The 22,362-nt window shown below is 49.2% G+C and overlaps 1 protein-coding gene across 4 annotated transcripts in view; it reads left to right on the top strand.

Annotated features, from left to right (window-relative positions):
• Nucleotides 1-22,362, top strand: part of SEC14L1 (SEC14 like lipid binding 1) — an 87,420-nt gene that overhangs the window by 36,098 nt on the left and 28,960 nt on the right. For 2 of the 4 annotated variants that reach the window (XM_053893101.1, XM_053893100.1), the window contains exons 3-4: nucleotides 1,478-1,582; nucleotides 2,414-2,506. In XM_053893101.1, the coding sequence (XP_053749076.1) occupies nucleotides 2,444-2,506 (63 nt within the window). In that variant the 5' untranslated portion in view covers nucleotides 1,478-1,582; nucleotides 2,414-2,443. Of the gene's footprint in view, nucleotides 1-204; nucleotides 360-1,477; nucleotides 1,583-2,413; nucleotides 2,507-22,362 lie in introns of those variants that run through there. The other 2 variants (XM_053893102.1, XM_053893099.1) reach the window with 2 other exon arrangements.

Genomic DNA, 22,362 nt, shown 5'->3' with positions numbered 1-22,362 from the left:
TCCTCCCACGCCCGCCGGCCGCCGAGATGGCGCCTGCGCAGCGCGGCTCGGCCCGGGTCGTCCCCCTCCTCCCCTTCCCCTAGCAACGGTCGTAGCGCCCGCCTCCGTCCTTCGGCCGCGCTCGCGCACGCGCGCCCCTTCCGGCCGCCCGGCCCCGCCCTCCCCGTCACCCGTAACAACCACTGGAGCCTCGCCGCGCCCCTCCCTTGCCCGCCCCCCCCTCCCCCCCCCGGTCCACTCCCCGGAACCGGCGGCGGAGCTGCGATCGCAGGCAGTGGAACGGCGACGGCACCCCGGAGCCGCCGGCATGAGCTCCCCCCCGCCGCCTCGCGTTCCGGGCCCGGCCTTTCTGACAAGAGGTAGGCGCGCGTCGCCGCGGCGGGCTCCGAGCGCGCCCCCGGCCCGGCCCCTCCCGGCGTCGCGGGGCCCTTCGCGGCCCCCCGGCTTCCTCCGCCCCGGCGGGAGCGCCCCCCCCGCCCCCCGCTCCCGCACTCCCCCCCCCCCCCCCGCCCCCGCTCTCCCACTCCGGGAGCCCTCCCTGCGGGAGACAGAATTTGGGGTCTGATCCCGTCCCCGGCTCCCCTCCCCCGGGCCGGTCGGGGCTGGGGGCCCGCGGGGGCCGCCGCGCTGGAGCCCCCGTACCGGCCCGAGGGCCCGGCTGCCCTCAGCCTGCGCGCGGTGGACTCCCTGGGTCTGGCCATTGGCTGATTTTTAAGCACCAATTGTCATGCAATAGAGGCTGCCCGGGTCCGGGGTGCCACTTGGCCGTCGTAACTCCGGATTCCCACGTAGGAGGTTTCTCTGGACCCGAGCATCCGAAGCTGGAACTGGCAGGAGTTCAGAAGTTCGTGAATTAGCGGGTTCCCCAGCGTGGGTTCTGCCGGGCAGTGGAATCGTGAATGGATGTTAGAGTATCTCAGCCGAGCACTGCTTTTTGAGTCTCCCAGCCCCCCGCATCCCTTTGTATACCCCGTAATCGCCCTCCCCTTCTCTGGGAGATCCTCGGAAATCCGTTTTCCCGGTTTTCAAATTGTGCTCCAGCATCGCCAGGGTTGCAAAACGGAATCGATCGTGGTCCCAGCGCATCAGGACCTGCCAGTCCCAGAGTGAGGATTAATGCGGGGCTTCCAGGGGAGGTGGAGAGTTCCGGAGTTGGGGCTCTGCGTGTCATGATGTTAGAGCTGGAAGTCTTTCAAGGTTATCGCCCTCCACACCTCATTGTACAGAGGTGAAACTGAGTCCACGGGAAGTCAAGGGACGTGCTTGAGGTCACCGAGAGTAATTGTGTGGCAGTTTTCAGACTGTCAGCGCTGTTTTCCAACATAACCTGTTCTTTCAGAGAGATAAGCTAAACAAACATGCCGGAGAGAGTTCCAGACCCTGTTTAAATGTAATAACGTAGATAGGAATCTTCTGAAATAAAATATATTTCCGTAATCCTTTTCTTTTTTTTTTTTTTTTTTTTTTTTTTTTACAGCTAGACTTTGGGCTCCTTGAGTATTTTCCATTTTGTACTTTGGACTAGCCCCTCACCGTATCCAGCATGAAGTAACCTTCTTAATGATTATCCTCAGCAGGACAGGTAGGCTCTTTGGATTTCTTTTTCTTCCTCGTTTTTAAATAGGGAAGTAGGGTCTCGCGGAGGACTCCCCCCCCCCCCCCCCCCCACCAAAAAGAGTGTATTTTTCACGACAGTGCACGGCGGCTGGCACCACCGGTGCAGGAATACGTACCTCGGGGAAGGTACCAGGGGGTACCTCGGGGAAGTAGGCTCCAGGACTCGAATTGATTGCGGACAGATACCACAGCTATTTGAGGCTTGGAAGTTTCAGGGGAGCCTCCAGCCAGAGTGCTTGGTGTTGCCGCCACGTGAAGACAAGTCTCTGAAATTGTGGTCACCGCAGTTAGAAGACAGGGATGGACAGTTAGACTTCGAAGCTCGCTTTTGAGGAGTTTTCCATCATTTGAGATACGGTAGTATTTTCTTCCACTTCTATGCTTGTGTGTCTCCAGACTTCATATCCTGAAGTGCCATCATTTTGGTTTGGCTTGTTGTAAAAGTCGTGGAAGAGAAAATGATTCGGGAACTAATACTCGGATCGTAACATCTCAGTGCCGGAAAGGACTGGGATCTTGTATCCCCGTACGTTCCCTGGAGAGGCCCCGGGAGGCCGACCAGAGGGGATTCCCTCATTACGCTTGAACTTCCTTCACCGACTCTTAAACTGTCTCATTACCTTCTCCTTCCTCGTGTAATCAAAGTAGCATCTTTCGATTTTTGTGTGTAGAGAATGATGCGACCTATTGAGGTCCCTTTCTCCACTCGGGCTGTGGTTTGATGAGTAAACACGGATTTAAATTTTCCCTGTATCACGGGTTTTTTTTGTAATCGCAATACATTTGTGTCTTGCAGGTGTGAGAGGTTTGCTGTTGTGTTACAATCATGGTGCAGAAATACCAGTCACCAGTGAGGGTGTATAAACACCCCTTTGAGTTAATTATGGCTGTAAGTACTTTACATTTCGATTTACTCTTTGGCCTGTCTCAAGTATTCAGATTTGACTGTAGCTGGATGTATTCAGATTTGACCTGTAGCCGGATGTTTATCATTTGTCTCCATTCTCCCATTTTTACTTGTTCTGTTTTTATGCTGACGAGCCACGGCTAGAGTTTGTGAAGTGTCTTCAAACTCTCAGTCTCTGAAAATCAAAACCTGCCTGTTTGTTTTTTTAAAACTGCACCTCAGGTTGATATACGGATCTGAGTTGAGGCGCCTGGGTGGCTCAGTTGATTAAGTGTCCATTTCTTGATTTCAGCTCAGGTCGTGATCTCAGGGTCGCGGGATCGAGTCCCGCGCCGGGATCTGCACTGAGCGTGGAGCCTGCCTAAGATTTCTCTCTCTCTCCCTCCCCCTTTGCCCCTCAGAAGCAGGATTCTGATGAAATACTTTTTCCTCTGGATTTTGTTCTTCTTGTTTGTTAAAGGAGAAGAGGGATGTGGAGAGGGTTTTTTTTTTCCCCGAGTCCCACTCCCCACCTCCCTCCCACCTCAAAGTCGGCCGCCGCTCTCACTTTGAACACCATTGATGGGTGTTGGCTGTTTCGTTTCTGTATTTAACTAGAAACTCAGGTGTTCTTGCATCTGGTTGTTTCTGCTCAACCTTGGTTGTGAGATTTATCCAGGTCAATATAGTTTTGAAAAATAACCTCCAAAACTCAAGTCCTCTCAAGGAAGCAATTTAGATTCAAGGAGTTTGTTTTTGTAAATCGAGGTATAATTTACATACAGTGAAATGGTCACATACTCAGTGTCCGTTTTGATTAGTTTTGAAGGAAGAGTGACCAACACGTCACTTGTAGAACCTTTCCATCCATTACCTCAGAAAGTTGCCTTGTTCCTCTCCTCAGTCAGTGTGAGGTTTTGGGGGTTTTACTTTTGGCGTGGGGGTGGTGTTTCTAGTTCTGTATTTCCTTTTTTTTTTTTTTTTCTTTTTCAAGATTTTATTTTTAAGTCATTTTTACCCCCAACGTGGGGCTCAAACTCACAACCCCAAGATCAAGAGTGTTGTGCTCTACTGATGGAGCCAGCCAGGCGCCCCTGTATTTCCCTTAAATACTAGGACCGTTGAGTATGTTTTGTGAATGGTTTATCAAGAAAGGCTTGTTTCCTGTTTGCATGTTATACGTGCTGTTTTGGCTTTTGGCTGTGTGCAGCACAGACCCACTCCAGAGAGCTTGAGAAGGGGCATTGTTCGTGGGAGCACATGGGGGGTGATGTGAATTGCACAGAAATGCAGGAATGCAAGCTGGATGGGCTGAGCTCCAAGGACCTGGCATTGGAGGGTGGTTCCTGGCAGCTCTGGGGAACGTCTGTCCACAGCAGTTGTCCCTGGAACTTTACCCCGTGGGACTCTGCCTTGCTCCGTACGCGGGAGCCCCCCTCTCCTACCAGCTGGCTGCTTTGCTCGCTCCTGGTCTTCCCTCCCTTGTGGCTTCAGCTCTCGTGCTCTTTGAGCTATTCAAAACCCCGCAGGCCCCAGTTTGTGGCATTGCTTGTTATATTCTTTCAGTTTCTAAGTGACCGATTCTGGTCTTGTTTCCTAGTTCAGATTCTGGAGAGACTTGATCCGGTCATCTCTCCCCTGGAGCTAGGATGTAGGTTATTGGCCAGCCTGTGGATTATCTGCCCAGGGTTGGCGGCCTGACCCTTTTCAGCTGGTAGAGGCTGGTGGAACTGGGGGAGAGGGGTGAGGGAGCAACAGAGCCCAGTGGCACCGTGTGGGGCAGAGGACTGCCCCGAGGACTGGGCCAGGCCTGGTGGGGCAGGGGGACAGGAGCCATTCTGTTTTCTAAAACATGAAGTACTATCTTATAAAAGCTCCGTGCAACCCTGATTCTGTGTGGCAAAGGTATTTTGGTCTCTTCTACAGATGCTAGCTTAATAAAGAGGAGTTTTGACTGTCTAGTGATCAACTTCCTTATTTTCCTTACTTTGCTATTTTCAAAATGGTAAAGTTTGTCCTGCCCATTTTTATGCATGGATTTACAGGAGACTGAAATTCAAATTCTGAACCACCTCCCAGTCTTTTAAAATTAATGCATTTTTAAATTGCTTTTATTTTGAAGCAAGAAATCATTTTGTTTTGAGTCGTGAGAAAATATATATTTTTTAAGTTTATTTATTTTGAGAGAAAGAGAGAGAGAGTGTGCGTGCACGCACACGAGCAGGGAAGGGGCAGAGAGGGAGAGAGAGAATCCCAAGCAGTCTCCTCCTTCCTGTCAGCACAGAGCCCGGTTCAGGACTCGATCCCACTGGGCGATCGTGACCTGAGCTGAGGTCGGACGCTCAACCGACTGAGCCACCCAAGGTGCCCCCGAAAATATTTTTTAATCTGAAAACAAAATGTGTTTTCCTTCGGGAATTAGAAGCTAGCACGTTTTAAGTCTTTAGTGATTTTTTGGTGTGGTGTCATTTGCCATTTTTTCAAGCTGAAGTTGTACGTCATAAAATCCTCATTTACCTTGTCCTATCACTGGTTTTTTCCTTGAGCTTAAGCAGGAGTGTAACAGACTTCCTGTAGAAATAGTCTTTGCGGCTCATTCAGAGTGAGGAGAGAGATGGCCAGTTAAAGCAAGAACGGAACTATAGCTTCAAGGGAAACGTTTTTGAGAGCGAGCCTCAGAAGGGGTGAGGCGCTAGTCACAGCACGTGGCGGTGACAGCGGCGTTGGGCAGGTGGTCGGCCTGTGGGATCTGGGGGTGGATCCAAGCCCTGCTTTACAGGGGTCCCGTGGGGGGGAGACTGTCGGGGAAGATGCCACTCCGTGAACGGATGCCCTTGTCTGTTAACCGAGAGCATTACTGTAATTTAGTATGGCCTGAAAATGGTTTAGGGGAACAGCGACTAGTGTAAGTTGCTTGTAAGTTGCGCGGGGGGGGGGGGGGGGGAGTATCAAGTATGTTAATTGCATTTGATGGATTCAGTGTAGCGTTTGTTTTGGGATCAGTGTACCCGTAGCATTAGGAAATCACGTGAGCGTTCTCACTAACCCATTTGAATTAAATGGCAAACCAGCAAAACGGAGGTGGAGTTTCTGCAGAAACCAGCAAAACGGTTGTGGCGTTTTAAGGGCCCGCTCTCATGCTGTATTTGCCCAGAAACGGAACGGGAGAGCCTCAGTGAGTTGAGAAATCGCCTGAGACCACCTGAGGCACCTCGGAGGGTGAGGAACCTGAGACACACCTCGTGGTAGAGGTCTGCTGCCCGCGTTCGGTTCTCTTTATCCTGCCAGGCCTCCGGCGCCCCGTGTGTGTCTGCGGTGTTTTCCGAAGGTTCTTGTTCGCGAGGGCGCCTTGGACTTGTCCAGTCTCAGCCAAGCACGTTTCCCGGGGCTCCCCTGCCTGGGTCGTGGGGAGGGGGACTGAAGGGGCTCTGGATGGGCAGGAGGGTTCTGGCGTGCTGGCTCGAGAGGGCTGCGCGTGGAAATTTCTGAGCTAAAACATAATTTTAAAACTTAGACGTGTTCAGTGACGGCTTCGCCCCCGCTGACCGTTAAGGGCCCCTTCCTACGTGACCCAGAGGCAGGGTAAAGTTGCTGGAGAGCAAATGGAGGGACACGCGGGAGGCCAGGGCCCCGAGGGGGAGGAAAGCCCGCGGCCCAGACGGCTCTCTGCCAGCATTCGCCGGCGAGGCGCCCCCTTGCCAATGATCCCTTTTCACCTGAGGACAGCCGTCGTTTTGACCAGTTGGAGCGCGTGATGGGAGAGGCTCTGCCACGTGCCCTGCCACCCCGCGGACCGCCACCTTGTCCGGCCATCAGTGCCAGCCACGTGGTGCCCTCCCCTCCTGCCCTGCTCTGGCCAGCTTCCCTCCTTTCAGAAGCCCCGTCCTTCTTCCAGAGCGCCCACCGTCTGCGTCCCAGCACACCTGTCCTCTGGTCGTGCCTTCGGGTCACGCGCTTCCTGTCCCCTTCTCTCCCTGCACCACCTGAGTTGTTTGTTCTGTCCTTACGTCTTTTACGTGGACAGGTCGCCCTACGTTCGGCTGCCATACGCTGTGTCTGCCTGGCAGTTGCCTGTTTGACCTCTTACCTGTCCCACCCGCTCTAAACTCCTTTGCTCTCTCTCTCGCAAGGCCCTTCCTGTCCTCCCCTCTCTGTTTCACCTTACTTCACGAACATGGACGTTTAAGTCTGCTCTGTGCTGTCCTGGCTTGCCACACGGTGTTTTTCTGGCCCTCACACCCCTTTGACCCTTCCTTCCTTCCCTTCGCTGCTTGCTTCTCCCGTCTGTCCTCTGAATCTCCGTCCCGCTGACCCAGCTGACTTTCCCAGGCCTCTGAGCACCGCTGCTGGGGTCTGTCTCCCCTTCCTCGATCCCTTATCAGGGTCATAAGGGTCATCCGTGTTAGCTACTCCCCCTTGTAATTAGCGTTTCTTTCATTCTCAGGGTTCCATGCAGCTATTTCGAATGTTCCTCGGGGGCAGTGACCTCGTGTATTATTTTCCTTGTTCCCTCGAGTGTCAGCGCTAAATGCATAGTAGTCTCTCAGATTGCATTTGATCAGCCGACATGTGTGCACTTGAGCTTTGAGTACTCGGGAGGTGGGTTTGACAGAAACTCAGCTCTGAAATGTCGCCCTGTGGTCTGTTTTCAGACACGAGATCTACGTGTTCCCCACGGAACACTTTGATCCTTCAGTGAGCTAATACCTCCCTTAGGAGCAGAGCCCTTTTGGTGGGGAATGTGGCGAATTCTTTTTTTGTTTTTACATCTTCCTAAACCCTACGAAGTCCTGTTGACAAACCCCTTATTAGGAGTTTGAACGATGTATTTCTGTAGGTTGAATAAACAGAGAAGCTATTTGCCGGGGTACCGCTGTTGATTAAATGGCCCACGACCACAAGACTGACTTTTTGTTCTTCTCTCTCGTGTTTCATTTTTGTTTGTTTCATCCCGTTTTTTTGGTTTTTGTTTTTGTTTCTAGTCCCTTTTTCCTTTCCTCAGGTGCCCCCTGGCTTCCTGCTAAGACCAGATGACGAAGGCAGGAGGGAGAGATGGGCTGTGGGCTCGGTCCCCACCGGCCCTGCCGCAAACCCGCTCGGGGACGGGTCAGTTTCCTAGTGTCAGGCTGTGGTGAGGAGGTGCTGGAATTAGCCCGCAGAGAGGAGGGTGGGGGAGGGCGAGACCCACACGTCCTCCCCTCTTCCTTGCTCGCAGCCAGCCCTGTGCCTGCCTCCACGTACGAAGTGGAGTGCATCAGGAGTGTGTGTTTTCTTTTCTTTTTTGCCTTTTATGTCTTTTGCATTAAGCGGGCATTTATATTTTTATTTAGGCTTTATTGCATCCATTCAGATTTCCTTTGTCAAAACAGCTAGGGAGACCTGCGGGGGCCCCAGGCGCCTTGCATGTGTGCCCGCAGTGTGAGGAGAGCCCCGAGTCTGGTCTTCTGAGGGGGCGAGTGCGAGGCGTGCAGAAATCTGGCAGGTGGAGTGCTTCCTGAGGAGGTGGCCTGGCGCACAAGCCAACCCCGCGGGCAGCCGCTTCCAGGTTGTTCCTCGGGTTGGCTGCGATAGAGGGGCACGGGTCCTGCCGGAGCGCATTCCTGTTTTGTCCTTTCTCGCTCCGTGTGGCAGCCGGCTGCCTCCCGAAGCCCCGTCCGCTCTCCCGAGGACATTTTGAGCCACCTGTCCCGTTTTCTCTGTTTTTTTCCTCTGACCCGAGTGCCGTGCACGTTGGGTTTTGAGCAGGATTTTAGTTTGAGGTGTTGTCGTGCCATCTGTCGTCCTTCTTCTCGAAGCACGGCTTCTTCCTCTCACCCTAGATTTCAGCCCTGGGCCTTTTCGCGTCCCTCGCTCCGGTTTCCCGGTTTCTCGAGGTGACACTGAGATGCATCCCTTTCGTTAACGCAAGTGTCGTGAGGTCTGCCAGCGGCCTGGTGGGCAGGAGCGGTTGTTCTGCTCAGAGGTGAACAAGCCGTGCTCGTGTATCTCGGGGGCTGCCTTTCAACAGTTTTACTCCTTCTGGGAGAGGAGGGAAAGGACCCAGTCCGTCTGATGGTATATTAGGATCCTGGTCAGTTTTTCAGTGCGGGGAGAGGGTAGACTTCTTATTTATAAGGTTCTCGAGTGCCAGGGTGTGAATCCTACCGCATTTGATACACATTGGGGTGTAATTAGTCAGACTCACTTAGTTTTGGAAACAGACAGTTATAGTACATTCTCAGTACGCACTACTCTGTATAGAACTAGGCATTTTCCCTTCTCTTACACCCACTCTCCAACACATCATGCATCCTGAATTATTTTTAATGTGCTAGGGTGGAGACAGTTGTGGTTCTGAAGGAAAAATAAAGCAGGATCTGACTCAGCTCCTTGCCTCTTTGGTTTACCTGTTTTTGCAGAAACACGCAAAAAAAAACAAGACACAACCCCCCGAACACTGATACGGACATTTTCAAGCCTCTCCAAGTTGGGAGAATGAAGGGTCCAGGCAGGGCCAGGGGCCCGTCACCCTCCTCTGGTGGCGGGGGCAGTGCTTTGCCACTATTGTTAAATCTGTTTTCCCCATTTTTTCCCCCTGGTGTATTTAAAGTGTTTTTTTTTTTTTTACATTTATTTATTTTTGAGAGACAGAGACAGAGCACAAGTCGGGGAGGGGCAGAGAGAGGAGACACAGAATCCGAAGCAGGTTCCAGGCTCCGAGCTGTCAGCACAGAGCCCGCCGCGGGGCTGGAACTCACGAACTGTGAGATCGTGACCTGAGCCGAAGTCGGATGCTTCACCGTCTGAGCCGCCCAGGCGCCCCTCCCCTGGTGTATTTAAAGCAGGTTTCAGGCATCTTGTGAACTCACCCATAACTACTTCAGCAGGGTCTGTAACCAGTAAGGACCTTTTATTCTTTCAACATAATCGCCATGTACGTCATTGTCATACTTAACAAAAATACCGGGTCCACGTTCAGACTTTCTCGATCGCCTAAAACAGTGTCTTTGGTTCCCGCTCCAGATCAGCTGTCGCTCGTGGTTCTTGTCTTCAGTCTCCCTGCTTCTCCCACCTCCTCCCTTCCCTTCGTGTCCTTTCGTGCCCTCGCTTTGTGAGAGAAACTGCCACCGTCCCCTCCTGTCATCCTAACCCTCAGCCGCCATCACTGTTCCGGGGAGCCTATGGGAGCACATGCGGCCTCGATCGGTTCGGCCTCCCCATCCGTCCCTGTGGCCGTCCTCCGGAAAGCTGAAGCGCTAATAAGAGGCAAAATATTCTTTCCCAAATTAAACCGGGTCTTTCTATGATGGGTCCCTGTGGTTCCTACAGAAAGCAGGGAAGGAGTGCATCTGATGGCAGGGCCGACTGAGAGGGTTTCGGGGTAGCGTGAGCAGTGGGGGGTGCCTGGGGGAATCTGGTGGAGGGGGGGCCGGGGTGGCGGTGCCGCTTGGAGAAGTGCCCGCAGGCAGGTTCACTGAAGAGAGGACTTCGGTCGCCGTTGTCATTACTGATTCTTCTTTCTTTTTTAACCTGCATGAGAGGGAACCAGTTTTGTGTATTTCTAGGGGAGTGACTTCCCGTGTTGAAACAGAGCATAGACTGCATTCTGATGCCCTGGCGAGGCACGGTTTGAGGTTAGGAGAACGAGTCTTTTTGTCGAACGAACAAAAGCTTTATGCTTTGTGTGTCTTGATGTGTACCGGGTCCCTTCTCCATTCAGAAATTTGCCGTGTGTTCCCTGGCTCCCCTGCACGTTTTCGCATTAGAGTATTCAGCGTGCACTTTGAGTTATTGATGAGCAGCCAGCGTGTGAGTGTCCTGCATATTTGATCGAGGCTGCACGTGGAACTCTCTGGCCTGCCCCTCTGACCGGTCTTGCCTCTCTCTCCCACCTCCGTGCCTTCTCGGGGACAGATGGACCCCTCCTCTGATGACACTTGGTTTGCCGTTTTGGGACCGCCGGTTGTATATTTCGTGTTTTCTGGCCATCGTAAACATCGTGCTGTTTTAGTTGGTAGTTCGTGCTGTTTTAGAAGAATCCGGTTCTCTCTCACCTGACATCTCTTCCTGGGCAGCCTCTGAAACCCATGGCTTCAACCGTCACTTTAGAAACAGAAGATCCCAGAGTTTATCTTCAGCCTAGACTCCCACTCAGGAACTTCCAGATTCCTAGCCAGCTGCCTGCTAGGACGTCTCCATTTGACGCTGTACAAATTTAGAGTTTCTGAAACAGAATCCACTGCCTCCTCCTGCCCGCACAAAGAACACAGCCCACCAGAACACACACACACACACACACACCCAATAAAATGCCCCTCAGGAGCTCTGCCTTTTCCTGTGAACTCCTGCTCCTGACGAGTGCCATCACCACGTGCCCTGTTCCCAGACCGGAAGCCTCGGCGTTCCTGGCCGCCTTCCCTCCCCACCCCTCAGGCTCTGTGATGACCAGAACCTTCCCTGATGTCTCCCGGACCGTGTCTGAATCTGCCCGTCTCTGATCGTGTTGGCTCCTCTCCGATGACAGCGCCTGATGTCCCGTTCGGGCCCCTGGACGCCGCCTCCCCGCTGCCCCTCACCCGCCTGCCCTCGCTCGGGGCTGCCGCCGGGGGCTCCGGCTGAAACTCTGAACACGCTTCGTGTTCAGAGTTCTTTGAGTGGCCGCCCCACACCTTCAAGGTGAGGCTCAACTTCTTCGGCCTGGTACCCAGAGCCAGTGAGAATTTTGACAAAAGGGCACGTTGGAGCGTCTTCTTTCGGTCGGAGGTATTTGCTACCTGCGCTTAAATCGTGGCTCTTTAAAAACTTTTTTTGGTATTTGTAAACAAATTTAAATCCAAGTTAGTTAACGTATGGTGTGACGATAACTTCAGGAGTAGAATTTAGCGATTCATCACTGACATGTAACACCCAGAGCTCATCCCAAAAGTGTCCTCCTTGATGCCCCTTACCCCTTCAACTCATGTTTTGAAGGAATCTGACTCACACCATGTTTTGTGGGTAGAATAGTGTTTATAGTCCGTGAACTGAAGCTTATAATCAGTGTAGTTGAGTAGAAAACGTGTCCTGCTTTATGGATTATTTGGTGTTTGGAGTGGCTTTTCTCCCGTAGTGATGAATACCAAGTGTAAGAGAATGTCGTTTCTGGGGTTCCCCTATAGAACATAAAATTCACCTAAAAATTATTGATTCTGATAGTATGGTAGTCTGATTTTTTTAAAAAAGATTTCTTCAGGTTTAAACCTGAAAGGTTGGTTATTATATGTCTCTTTTTTTCTTAATGAATGTTAGTAGGTCTAATTTTAAGGGATATGTTTCTCTTACTTTTTCTAGCCTAATCCCCGTGTCTGTCTTAAAAATCAAGTCCAGAGCTAAAAGCTGCAAGGTACAGATTTTAAGAAGAAATTCATCTAAGAGATCATTGATTATATTGCAGGATTTATACTATTAATATTTAGAAAACTTTTCTCCAAACACCTCTCATCTTCATTTTACTTTTAACACAGAGTTGGTTTAGAATGAGAATTCTGACAATAATAAGTTCCGATTCTCTCCCGAATCGGGATTTCTGAGCGTGGGTTCAGCAGCCCGGTGTCCCAGCCCCGCAGGCGGTTCGGATACCTGCTCGGGTTTGAGAAACACTGGTTGAGGTCTCCTTAAATTGAATTTATAGCACATGGAAGGGGAGGAAGGGAAGCTGGTTTCAGCTATAACTTTTTAATTTAAACTTTTTGAAAGGAATAGACTCTCTAACAGGCTGTGGCCTGTTCTCACATCATATTTTCTTTCGAAGGATTTGACATGCCAACGGGGAGACTACTGGCTTTATGTGCTTCTCCGGACTGTTCCTGTGTTTACTTAGTGATACAGGGTTATAACGTGTGCTTCTCTGAACTTGTCTTAGTTATTTGTATGACTCTGCGAATTTTCAGGTGGAGAAGATCTGTGCTGTGTTTTATTGTGGTAAATACACAATGCTATACAATCTGCCGTTGGAAGCATTTTTAGCGGACAAGTCAGTGTGTTGGGCGTATTCACCTTGTTTTGCCTCCATCCCCAGCACTTCTGTTTTTCGCCTTCCCAAATAGGACCGTTGTCCCCGTTAAACCCCAGCTCCCCATCCCCCGGCCCCGGCAAACCCTCTGCCCCCTTTTCTACCTTGTGTTTGTGAGTCGCGCTATGACTGTTCCTACTAGAAGTGGAATCAGACAGTGTTTGTACTTTAGTGATTTGCTTGTTTGACTCAGCGACCTGTCTTCACAGGCCATCCACGTCGTAGCACGTGTCAGAGCTGCTTTCCTCCTTATTTATTTATTTATTTAGAGCGAGAGCGTGCATATGAGCGGGAGGTGGGGGACGCAGATAGAGGGAGAGAGAATCCCAAGTAGGCTCTGTGCCGTCTACGTGGAGCCTGATGCGGGGCTCAATCCCACCAACCATGAGATCATGACCTGAGCCGAAATCAAGAGTCGGACAGTTAACCAACTGAGCCACCCAGGCACCCCAGAACTTGTTTTCTTCTTAAAAGGCTGAATATTTAAAAAAAAATTTTTTTTTAATGTTTTATTTAATTTTGAGAGAGAGACAGAGCATGTGTGGTGGAGGGGCAGAGAGAGAGAGAGAGAGAGAGAGAGAGAAAGACATAGCATCTGAAACAGGCTCCACGCTCCGAGCTGTCAGCACAGAGCCCGACGCGGGGCTCGAACTCGGGAACAAGATCATGACCTAGGCTGAAGTCGGACGCTTAACCAACTGAGCCACCCAGGCGCCCCAAGGCTGAACATTTTTAAGATCTAGTTTTTGATCAACCAAAAAATTGCATATCTAAGTTCATTTCTTTTTTGTCTTTTATATTAATAGATTCTAGATCCAAAAGGCAAGTTCTTTGAAGAATTCTACCACTGTATTTTGTTCCATATATTCAAAGTATACATATATTTTTTAAGCAAGTTTTTTTTTTTTTTTTAAGTTTATTTATTTTGAGAGAGAGAGCCCGAGTGAGCCTGCTTGTGCGAGTGGGGGAGGGACAGAGAGAGGGAGAGAGAGAATCCCAAGCAGGCTCCGTGCTGTCAGCACAGAGCCCAACCTGGGGCTTGATCTCACAAACTGTGAGATCATGACCTGGGCCGAAATCAAGGGAGGGACACTCAACCCAGCGAGCCACCTAGGCGCCCCTCAGAGTATATCTTTATAATGTGCATTTTGTGGTTGCTGTTGTTCCTGGTTTCTTAAGAAAGAAGCAGGTGTAGGGGCCACCGATGTAAAACGCTGGGCTCCTGCCATAAGGGAAGAGAAGTCGAAGAGACAATAGAGAATCAGACGCTTCGGGTGTGAGGTACGACGGGTCTGATAGGCCTTTAATAAATAGTACGTGATAGATATTTTCCTGGTGGATTAAAACGGCTCCTAGTTTCAGTCCGCTAATGATGGAGTTTTTATTCTGGTTCATGAAACCGGATAATATTTCCATAGCTCATTACGTTCTTTTATGTGGGCAAACACATGGCATCTTTCAAAGCTGACAGCTGCAATTCCCCAGAACACCAAATGCTTTTTCTCAAGTCCTTGGATTTATTTTTTTACACTCTGGAAAGTAAAGCCGTACTCTGCCAAATCCAACTTGATTTGAACAGGAATATGCAGAACCGCTATTTTCGTTGTCACCCACACTCTGCTCTTTATTAGACAAAAAAATGTGCGGACTGGGAGTGGTTTTGGTAAATCACGGGGTGTCTTGGATCCCACTGGATCATGCATGGGTCCGTCACGTGACTGCACGCGGAAAACCCCAGAGAAGAGAGACCTGTCACGGCGCTGCAGGCGTTCGTGTTTGCCTGGGGCCTGAATAATTGTCACCTGTGAGACCTTTGACCTTCAAAATGTATTGACGTATATCTTACGTATAAAGATCTACCTAAAAGATGTGTATACCTCCGTTTTTTCCAACTGTAGTTGGCCCTTGAACACAGATTAGTGTCACAGACACCCCACCCCCCCATCCCTGCATGCAGTCAAAAATCTGCACATATAACCTTTGATTCTCCAACAACTTTGCTAATAGCCCACTGTTGACCGAAGCCTTACCGATCGCACAGGCAGTTGATCGACACATATCTGGCACGTGCCTTATGTCCCGTATTCCTCCAACCAAATAAGGTAAAGAAAAAATCACAAGGATACGTTTCAACTCTTGTCACCTGACAATGGAAAGGTCGAGGCGGGAAGTCTTTACGTTTGTGATTCTTACAGTCATGTATCTTTTTCACGAGAGGAATTTTAGAGTGTTTTGTACATGGTCCTCAAATACAACTATATCATGTTTTCAACTTTAAAAGTGTAAAACTTGGGGCGCCCGAGTGGCTCGGTCGGTTAAGCGTCCGACTTCAGCTCAGGTCACGATGTCGCGGTCCGTGGGTTCGAGCCCCGTGTCGGCCTCTGGGCTGACGGCTCGGAGCCTGGAGCCTGCTTCCGATTCTGTGTCTCCCTCTCTCTCTGCCCCTCCCCCGTTCATGCTCTGTCTTTCTCTGTCTCAAAAATAAATTAACGTTCAAAAAAAAAAAAAAAAGTGTAAAACTCTTGGGGCACCTGGCTGGGCCAGTGGAACGTGTGACTCTTGATCTCAGGGTTTTGAGTTGGAGCCCCGTCTTGGGTACAGAGATCACATAGCTAACTAATTAAAAAAAGAAAGTTTAAGACCGTCAAAGCAGTTTAGTTTGAGAATGGTAGTCATGTGCCCAGGAGGTTAAAGTAGGGCTGGATGCCACAGGGAGATGGGAAGGGGTTCTAACAGGTCCTGCCTTCAGAGGCCGGTCTCCTGGAGGAGGTTGATAGGGCATCAGCTAGGCCTTGAGCCTGTAGAGCGACCGAGCCGTCTTCTTGGGCTCTGCTCTCAGCGAGCTTATAGTCCAATGAGAAGACCCAGTTGTCCGGGCCCTGGGGGCAAACAGGGACCCTCCTGCTGAATTTGAACCAACATTTCTCCCTTTAAGTGTTTGAGAAATACTTAACATACAAAAGGTGTAAGGATAATGGTGAGCATTTATGGGGTACGTAAGTATTTTGTCATTCGTTTGTGTGACGCAACGTTAGGGGCGCATGGCTGGCTCAGTTAGTGGAGCACGTGACTCGTGATCTCAGGGTTGTAAGTTCAAGCCCCACAGTGGGTGTAAGGGATTACTTAAAGATAAAATCTTTAAAAGAGATGCACACGCTGCGTTAATTTCCACAGATCTAAATTAGACCCGGAAGAAGTTGAGGACCCTACCGGTATCTTTTTGATGGCTTGCACTTACTTTGTAGGTAGGGCCCCACCAGCTTTATTTGGATATAATCGACATTTAACATTGTATTAGTTTAAGGTGTCTACCGATGTTTTGAGATACGTACAAATTTGTGAAACGACCATCACAGTAAGTTTATTTAACATCTGTCGCCTCACACAGTTACACATTTTTTTCCTTGTGATGATGATTTTTAAGATACCCTCTTTTAGGGGCGCCTGGGTGGCTCTGTTGGCTAAGCATCTGACTTCAGCTCAGGTCATGATCTTGTGGTTTGCGAGTTTGAGCCCCACGTCGGGCTCTGTGCTGACAGCTCGGAGCCTGGAGCCTGCTTCGGATTCTGTGTCTCCCTCTCTACTCCTCACCCGCTCATACTCGGTCTCTCTCTCTCTCTCTCTCAAAAATAAATGTTAAAAATGTCCTTTTTTAGCAGCTTTCAAACATGCAGTGCAGTATTAATTATAATCGCTGTGCTGTGCATTACATCACCAGGACTTTTTTTTTTTTTTTTAAGTAAGCTCCACACCCGACGTGGAGCTTGAACTCATGACCCTGAGATCAGGAGTCGCACGTTCTGTCGACTGAGTCCGCCGGGCGCCCCTGGACTTACCTATCTTCCAACTGGGAGTGTGTAGTCTGGAGTAGGTCTGTGGGCTTTGCTTTAAAATTCCTCTCCCTTTCTCCTCCTCGTTCTCCCTCTGATCTGCCTGTGCCCTACTGGGTTGCCTGCCGGACAGTAACACTTTTCCCCGTCGTGCCCTGTCTTTGGTGGCTCACGGTCGTCTTCTTCATCGAAGGCTGTTGCTTACGGCTGGTACCCGTGGCATTCAGATCAAGGCCCGTCGACACCAGAGCCCAAGCTGTCCATTGGCCCTGTCGTGCGGCTCCCTGGTTTGTGTCTCAGGCCCGAGGTGACAGTGCTGCAGGAGCAGAGGGAAAGGACACTGGTGACTAGCCGAGTCACACAGCTGGTGGCTGGGGGGGTGGATAGGACGTTGCCGGCACCCTGCGCTCCAAGGAGTCCGTTGGAGGCCGTGAGTGCGGGCGCGGCATCACATCTCCGGTCAGGATCCGGTGCGAGATCCGGGGAAGGCTTTGTCCTTGGAGCAGGAGAGGACTCGCCCAGGACTGTGGGGAACAGCAGTCTAATGTTTACATTTATTCAGGCCGCGATGGGAGCCGAGCGATTAGTTTCCTGACGCGAGTTCTTTCCCTTCCAGTGTATTGTGTTTCCTCATTCTGTGGAAAATGTTAACACCAGTAGCCTGAGGCCTGATTCAGGGCTCCCTGGAACCGAAACCTTTTCAGAGAACGTCCTCTCGTTCAGCACCCTCCTTCCACCCCCTGTATTTTGTGAAAGGTCTCTTCCCAGCCCTGGCCGTGTTTATCTTCAGGGCCCTATCTTCTGATTCCCGCAACTGAGTATAGTACATTTAGCTAATAATCAGTTCTTTAGCTAAATCTATTCCTTGTATTTATTTCATCTTCCAGAGGGAATATTTTATCCATAAGACCTGCATCGAAGTAAAGGTGATTTCTGTCTGTATCTTCGGTTTGCCTTTTCTCTGTAGGAAGAAGGAGACCTACGTGATATTATTTACACCGAGTATTTGTTTTTGTTTTTGTTTTAACTTGGCTGTTTAGAAGCTTAACATAGTGGGTTTTCACCAAAGCCTCATGAGATTTGCATCGTGTGTTTTTAGGGCCGTTGGGAATATGATTACCACTTTAGTCTGGTGAACAGAGCGGTTTTTGGGGGGTGAGTTTTCAAAGCATGGTAGAAAAGATAAACGTCAAAAAATATTTTAGTTTTTAAAGCCGATTGCGTTAGAAAGGCTTCCTTCCCCTTTTTGAGCCTAGACAATTTGGTTCCTTGGAACCATTGGGCTGCCGCACTCAATGCGCACTCACTTTCTTCCTCTTGGGGAAGTTCAGCACAGGACAGTAGCCACATTTTTTGACTGTTGTACTTAGTCTGTGTCAGGGCCCGCTGACCAGTTCCTTTTTGAATCTTCCACGATTCTGTACGCTAAAGAAAATGCAGAAGCTGGGACTCTGCGAAATACGGGAATCTCCCGGGGCTCTCTGCCGACTGCTGTTCGGAGCTGAGATTTGAAGGCGGGTCTTTTTTTTTTTTTTTTTTTTTTTAATTTTTTTTTTTTTGACGTTTATTTATTTTTTGAGACAGAGAGAGACAGAGCATGAAGGGGGGAGGGGCAGAGAGAGAAGGAGACACAGAATCGGAAGCAGGCTCCAGGCTCTGAGCCATCAGCACAGAGCCCGACGCGGGGCTCGAACTCACGGACCGCGAGATCGTGACCTGAGCTGAAGTCGGACGCTTAACCGACTGCGCCACCCAGGCGCCCCTGAAGGCGGGTCTTTTATCCCAAGGTCTGTACGAGGGGGCGCGGACCCGGGTTCAAATCCCCGGGACGTTGGCTTCTCTCGGCCTCTGTTTCCTCGTTTCTAAGTAGAGAGAAACTCATTTCGTAGAAAGATTCTGCCTAGTAAGCGCATTAGACTTTGTGAAGCCAATTACGGTGCATACGCAGCGGTCAGTAAGTAGGCGATGCTTGGGTAGAGTGTTGTCAGCCTCATTTCCCGTGCTGGCAAGGTCCTTGTCCTGTGTCCCTGCCTCCTCAGCGCCCGCCGTGGGGAAGGGAGTGAATGTTTGTTGAGTGATTTCTCCAGGTCCTTCTGAAAAGAAGTTTGTCTTTTGTTTTCTTAGAGCACACTTGATAGATTTTTGCTCTTTTCTCATATTTCATAGGTCTTACTTTTTAGAATAGTTTGTTTAGGTTTGCGGAAGATTGAGGAGACCACACAGAGGGTCTCCAGATACCCCTGTCGTTAAAGCCCGTGTGCTGTGTTTGTTTCAGCTGATAAGCCAGTATTAATACATGATCTTTTTTATTTTTTTATTTTTTAATGTTTTATTTATTTTTGGGAGCGAGAGAGACAGGGTGTGAGCAGGGGAGGGGCAGAAGGAGAGGGAGACACAGAATCCGAAGCAGGCTCCAGGCTCCGAGCTGTCAGCACAGAGCCCCACGCGGGGCTCGAACTCACGAAAACCGTGAGATCATGACCTGAGCCGAAGTCGAATGCTTAACCGACTGAGCCACCCAGGCGCCCCAATACGTGACTATTCATTAGCATCCCCCATTAGGATTCACTCTTGGTGTTGGACATCCTGTGGGCTTGGACAGATGCAGAACATCACGTGTCCACGTTAAGGTATCACACGGAGCAGTTTCATGGCCCAGGAAACCCTCTGTGCTCCGCCTGTCCGTCCCACCCCCCTCTCCTCCAGTACCTGGGAGCCGCTCATCTTTCGGCTGGTTCTGTCGTTTTCCGTTCCCAGAATGCCATGTGGTGGGCATCCTATGACAGGTGGCCTTTTCACACAGGCTTCTTTCGTTAAACAGCAGTCATTGAAGTTTCTCCCACGTATTTTTGGGGGTTGATGGCTGATTGCTCTTTGTGGCTGGGTAACGCTCCACCGTATGGACGCGCCCCAGTCTACCAATCCATCCCTCTTTCGGAGGACACCTTGGTTGCTTCCGGTCTTGGACAGCGAGGGACAAAGCCTTTCACCCTGCGTCCCTTTTCACCCTTGCCGCTTCCCTGCTCTGGTGGATCAAGTTCCCTTGTCGGTCAGACTGGTCACTGCTGCAGATGTTAGGAATTCCTGACTTGGCTGCCAGTTAAAACTCGATGAATTTGTTGCTGTTGTTGTTGTTTGGCCTAACTGAGGTATAAATGAGGAATAATAAACCGTACATACATTTATTTATTTATTTATTTATTTATTTATTTATTTATTTAAAATTTACGTCCAAATTAGCTAGCATACAGCGCAACAATGATTTCGGGAGTAGATTCCTTAGTGCCCCTCCCCCATTTAGCCCAGCCCCCTCCCACCACCCCCTCCAGTAACCCTCTGTTTGTTCTCCATATTTAAGAGTCTCTTAGGAATAAACTGTACATTTTAAAGCTACGTAGTCGGGTAAGTTTTGTCATGTGTTCTTACCTTTGAAACCATCGCTGTAATTAAGATAATTAACGTAGGCATCGCTCCAAAAGTTCTTTATGTCCCGTTGTAATTTCTTTTTTCCTCACGCCAGGGAGCCACTGATTTGCTTTCGGTTACTGTAAATTAGTTTGTACTTCCTAGAATTTTACAGAATCGCACGTACTTTTTTTTTTTTTTTTTTTTGCCTGTTTTCTTTGATTCAGCATAATTATTTTGATTCATTCATGTATGCACGGATGAATCGCTCATCACATTGTATTGCTGAAGAGGGTCTCCTTGGGTGGGTTTATTTATATATACTGCAGCAGAAGACATTGGCGTTAAAAAAAAATAACACTGAAACATTTGTTTTTAACTTCCTTAAAATTTATTTTTTAGAGAGAAAGAGAGCGTGTGGGTATACAAGTGGGGAAGGGGCAGAGAGAGGGGGAGGGAGAGAATCCCAAGCAGGCATCTTGCAGAGTCCGCGAATCGTGAGATCGTGACCTGGGCTGAAATCAAGAGTTGGATGCCTCACCGACTGACCCACCCAGGCACCCCGAAAAGAGAACGCTTTCTGATTTCGTAGCACCTTTCTAAGATTTTGGATCTGTTAGAATCAAGATGGAAACCTATGGTTTATTGTTATTATGTTTTATTGCTCCTGTAATTTATTTTCAAATCTGGATTAATACTTGCAAGCTGGAAAACAAAGGGATACTCTTCAGGCTGTCAGCAAAAAGGAAGATGAAAAGTAGTTGCTAAAGTTCTATTCTAGGCGGAAAAGGCAACTGGATCTGGGACTCAGACCACGAGAGGGGTGGGGAGGGTGGAGCAGGAAGGGGGGGGGCGCCGAGAGGAGGGGGGCCTCCTCAGTCCTGGAAGGAATGGACTGTTTGTTGTTCACCCGAAGTCACCTTTGTGATTGGTGTGTGTGGTCAGAAGCTGCCTGTTTTCTAAAAAATTGCCTCCGATGCCAGAAATTTAAAAACAAAAAAATTTTTTTAATGTTTATTTATTTTTGAGAGAGAGAGGGAGAGAGACAGAGTGCCAGCGAGGGAGGGACAGAGAGAGAGGGGGGAGACACAGAATCCGAAGCAGGCTCCAGGCTCTGAGCTGTCAGCATAGAGCCCGACGCGGGGCTCCAACCCACGGACCGCGAGATCATGACCTGAGCCGAAGTCAGAGGCTCAACCGACTGAGCCACCCGGGCGCCCCCAGAAATTTTTAAATAGGTGATACAGCCTTCTATTCTGCGTCTGGACAAAAGGCTTTAAATAACAAGACCCAGTTAATAAAACAGACTTGAAACTCAGACTAGTATAATTAGCTTATCAAGAAGTATGAATGACTCTCTGGGTCTCGAGGAGAGAAGACATTTATCGTTAGACTTATTATTTAGGGCTCACCGCAGTCCCCACAGACGTTCTAGGGACATGAGCTAGGACAAAGGTGTGTAGTTGTCAGGTCAAAATGTTCCTTGTAAATCAGCCAAGGATATCAGAGCAACTTCTTGAACTTGAAATGTGGCCAGTGAGGCTGAGGAACTAAATGTTAAAGTTACGTACCTTTTAACTGGCCACATGTGGTTAGTGGCTGCTGGTTCAGATGACAGAGTTCCAGAGTCGTCCGTTCATGGCGTGGAATGGTGGGTGTTTTCCTCATCGTTCAAATGCATTCTCTCCTTTCCCCTCCTCCCCACTCCTTTTTTGGGTGAAATGCACATAGTCAGATTTGTGGATGTCAGTTAGATGTGTATTTGTTGGAATCCTGCCTTCTCGTGGAGAACGGTTCAGGTAAATAAACGTAAAACGTATGAAGTGACCATCCATGGCTTCACAGTTCTTTCTATTTTATGTCAAGTTTTTTTTTGTCCACAGTTTTGACTGATTGGCATTTTCTTTTTTTTTTTTTTTCCAATATATGAAGTTTATTGTGAAACTGGTTTCCATACAATACCCAGTGCTCATCCCAAAAGGTGCCCTCCTCAATACCCATCACCCACCCTCTGATTGGCATTTTCAAGAACTCTGGAATTTTTGTGAGAAAATAATTAAATGGAACTTTAATTCCATTAAGGAATGGAAATTCCATAAGGAATTCCAATTAAGGATGTTAGAGGTCATCTCTTAGATCAGGGGTGGGCAGGCTGTGCCCTGTTGCCTGTCTTTGCAGACAGCTCTTAGTTTTTATATATAGATCATATAGATGATACATAAAAATATGTATAAATTATATATATGTGTGTGTGTGTGTATATATATATATATATATATATATTTAGTTTTTATATTTTTTAATGGTTAGGAAAAATTCCAAAGAATAATATTTCATGACATGTGAGAAGTATATGAAATTCAGTTTTTGGTGTCTGTAAATACAGTTTTAAGGGAACACGGCTGCACTCATCTGTTCGCGTATTATCTGTGGCTGTTTTTGTCCTATAAAAGCAGAGTTGAGTATTTGCGACAGAGACTACCTGGCCCGTGAAGCTGAAAGTCTTTGTTTTTTGGCCCTTCACTTACTACAGAAGCTTTGCTCACCCATCTCTTTGCTTCTCCAGGATCTCTGTGCAGAAGTTGGAAACTTAG

This window comes from Panthera pardus, unplaced genomic scaffold, assembly GCF_024362965.1.
Source record: "Panthera pardus isolate Hobbes unplaced genomic scaffold, ASM2436296v1 HiC_scaffold_3, whole genome shotgun sequence".
In the NCBI taxonomy this organism is placed as follows: Eukaryota; Metazoa; Chordata; class Mammalia; order Carnivora; family Felidae; genus Panthera; species Panthera pardus.
Note: the sequence above shows the minus strand (reverse complement) of the source record. Positions and strands in the feature narration are given on the sequence as shown.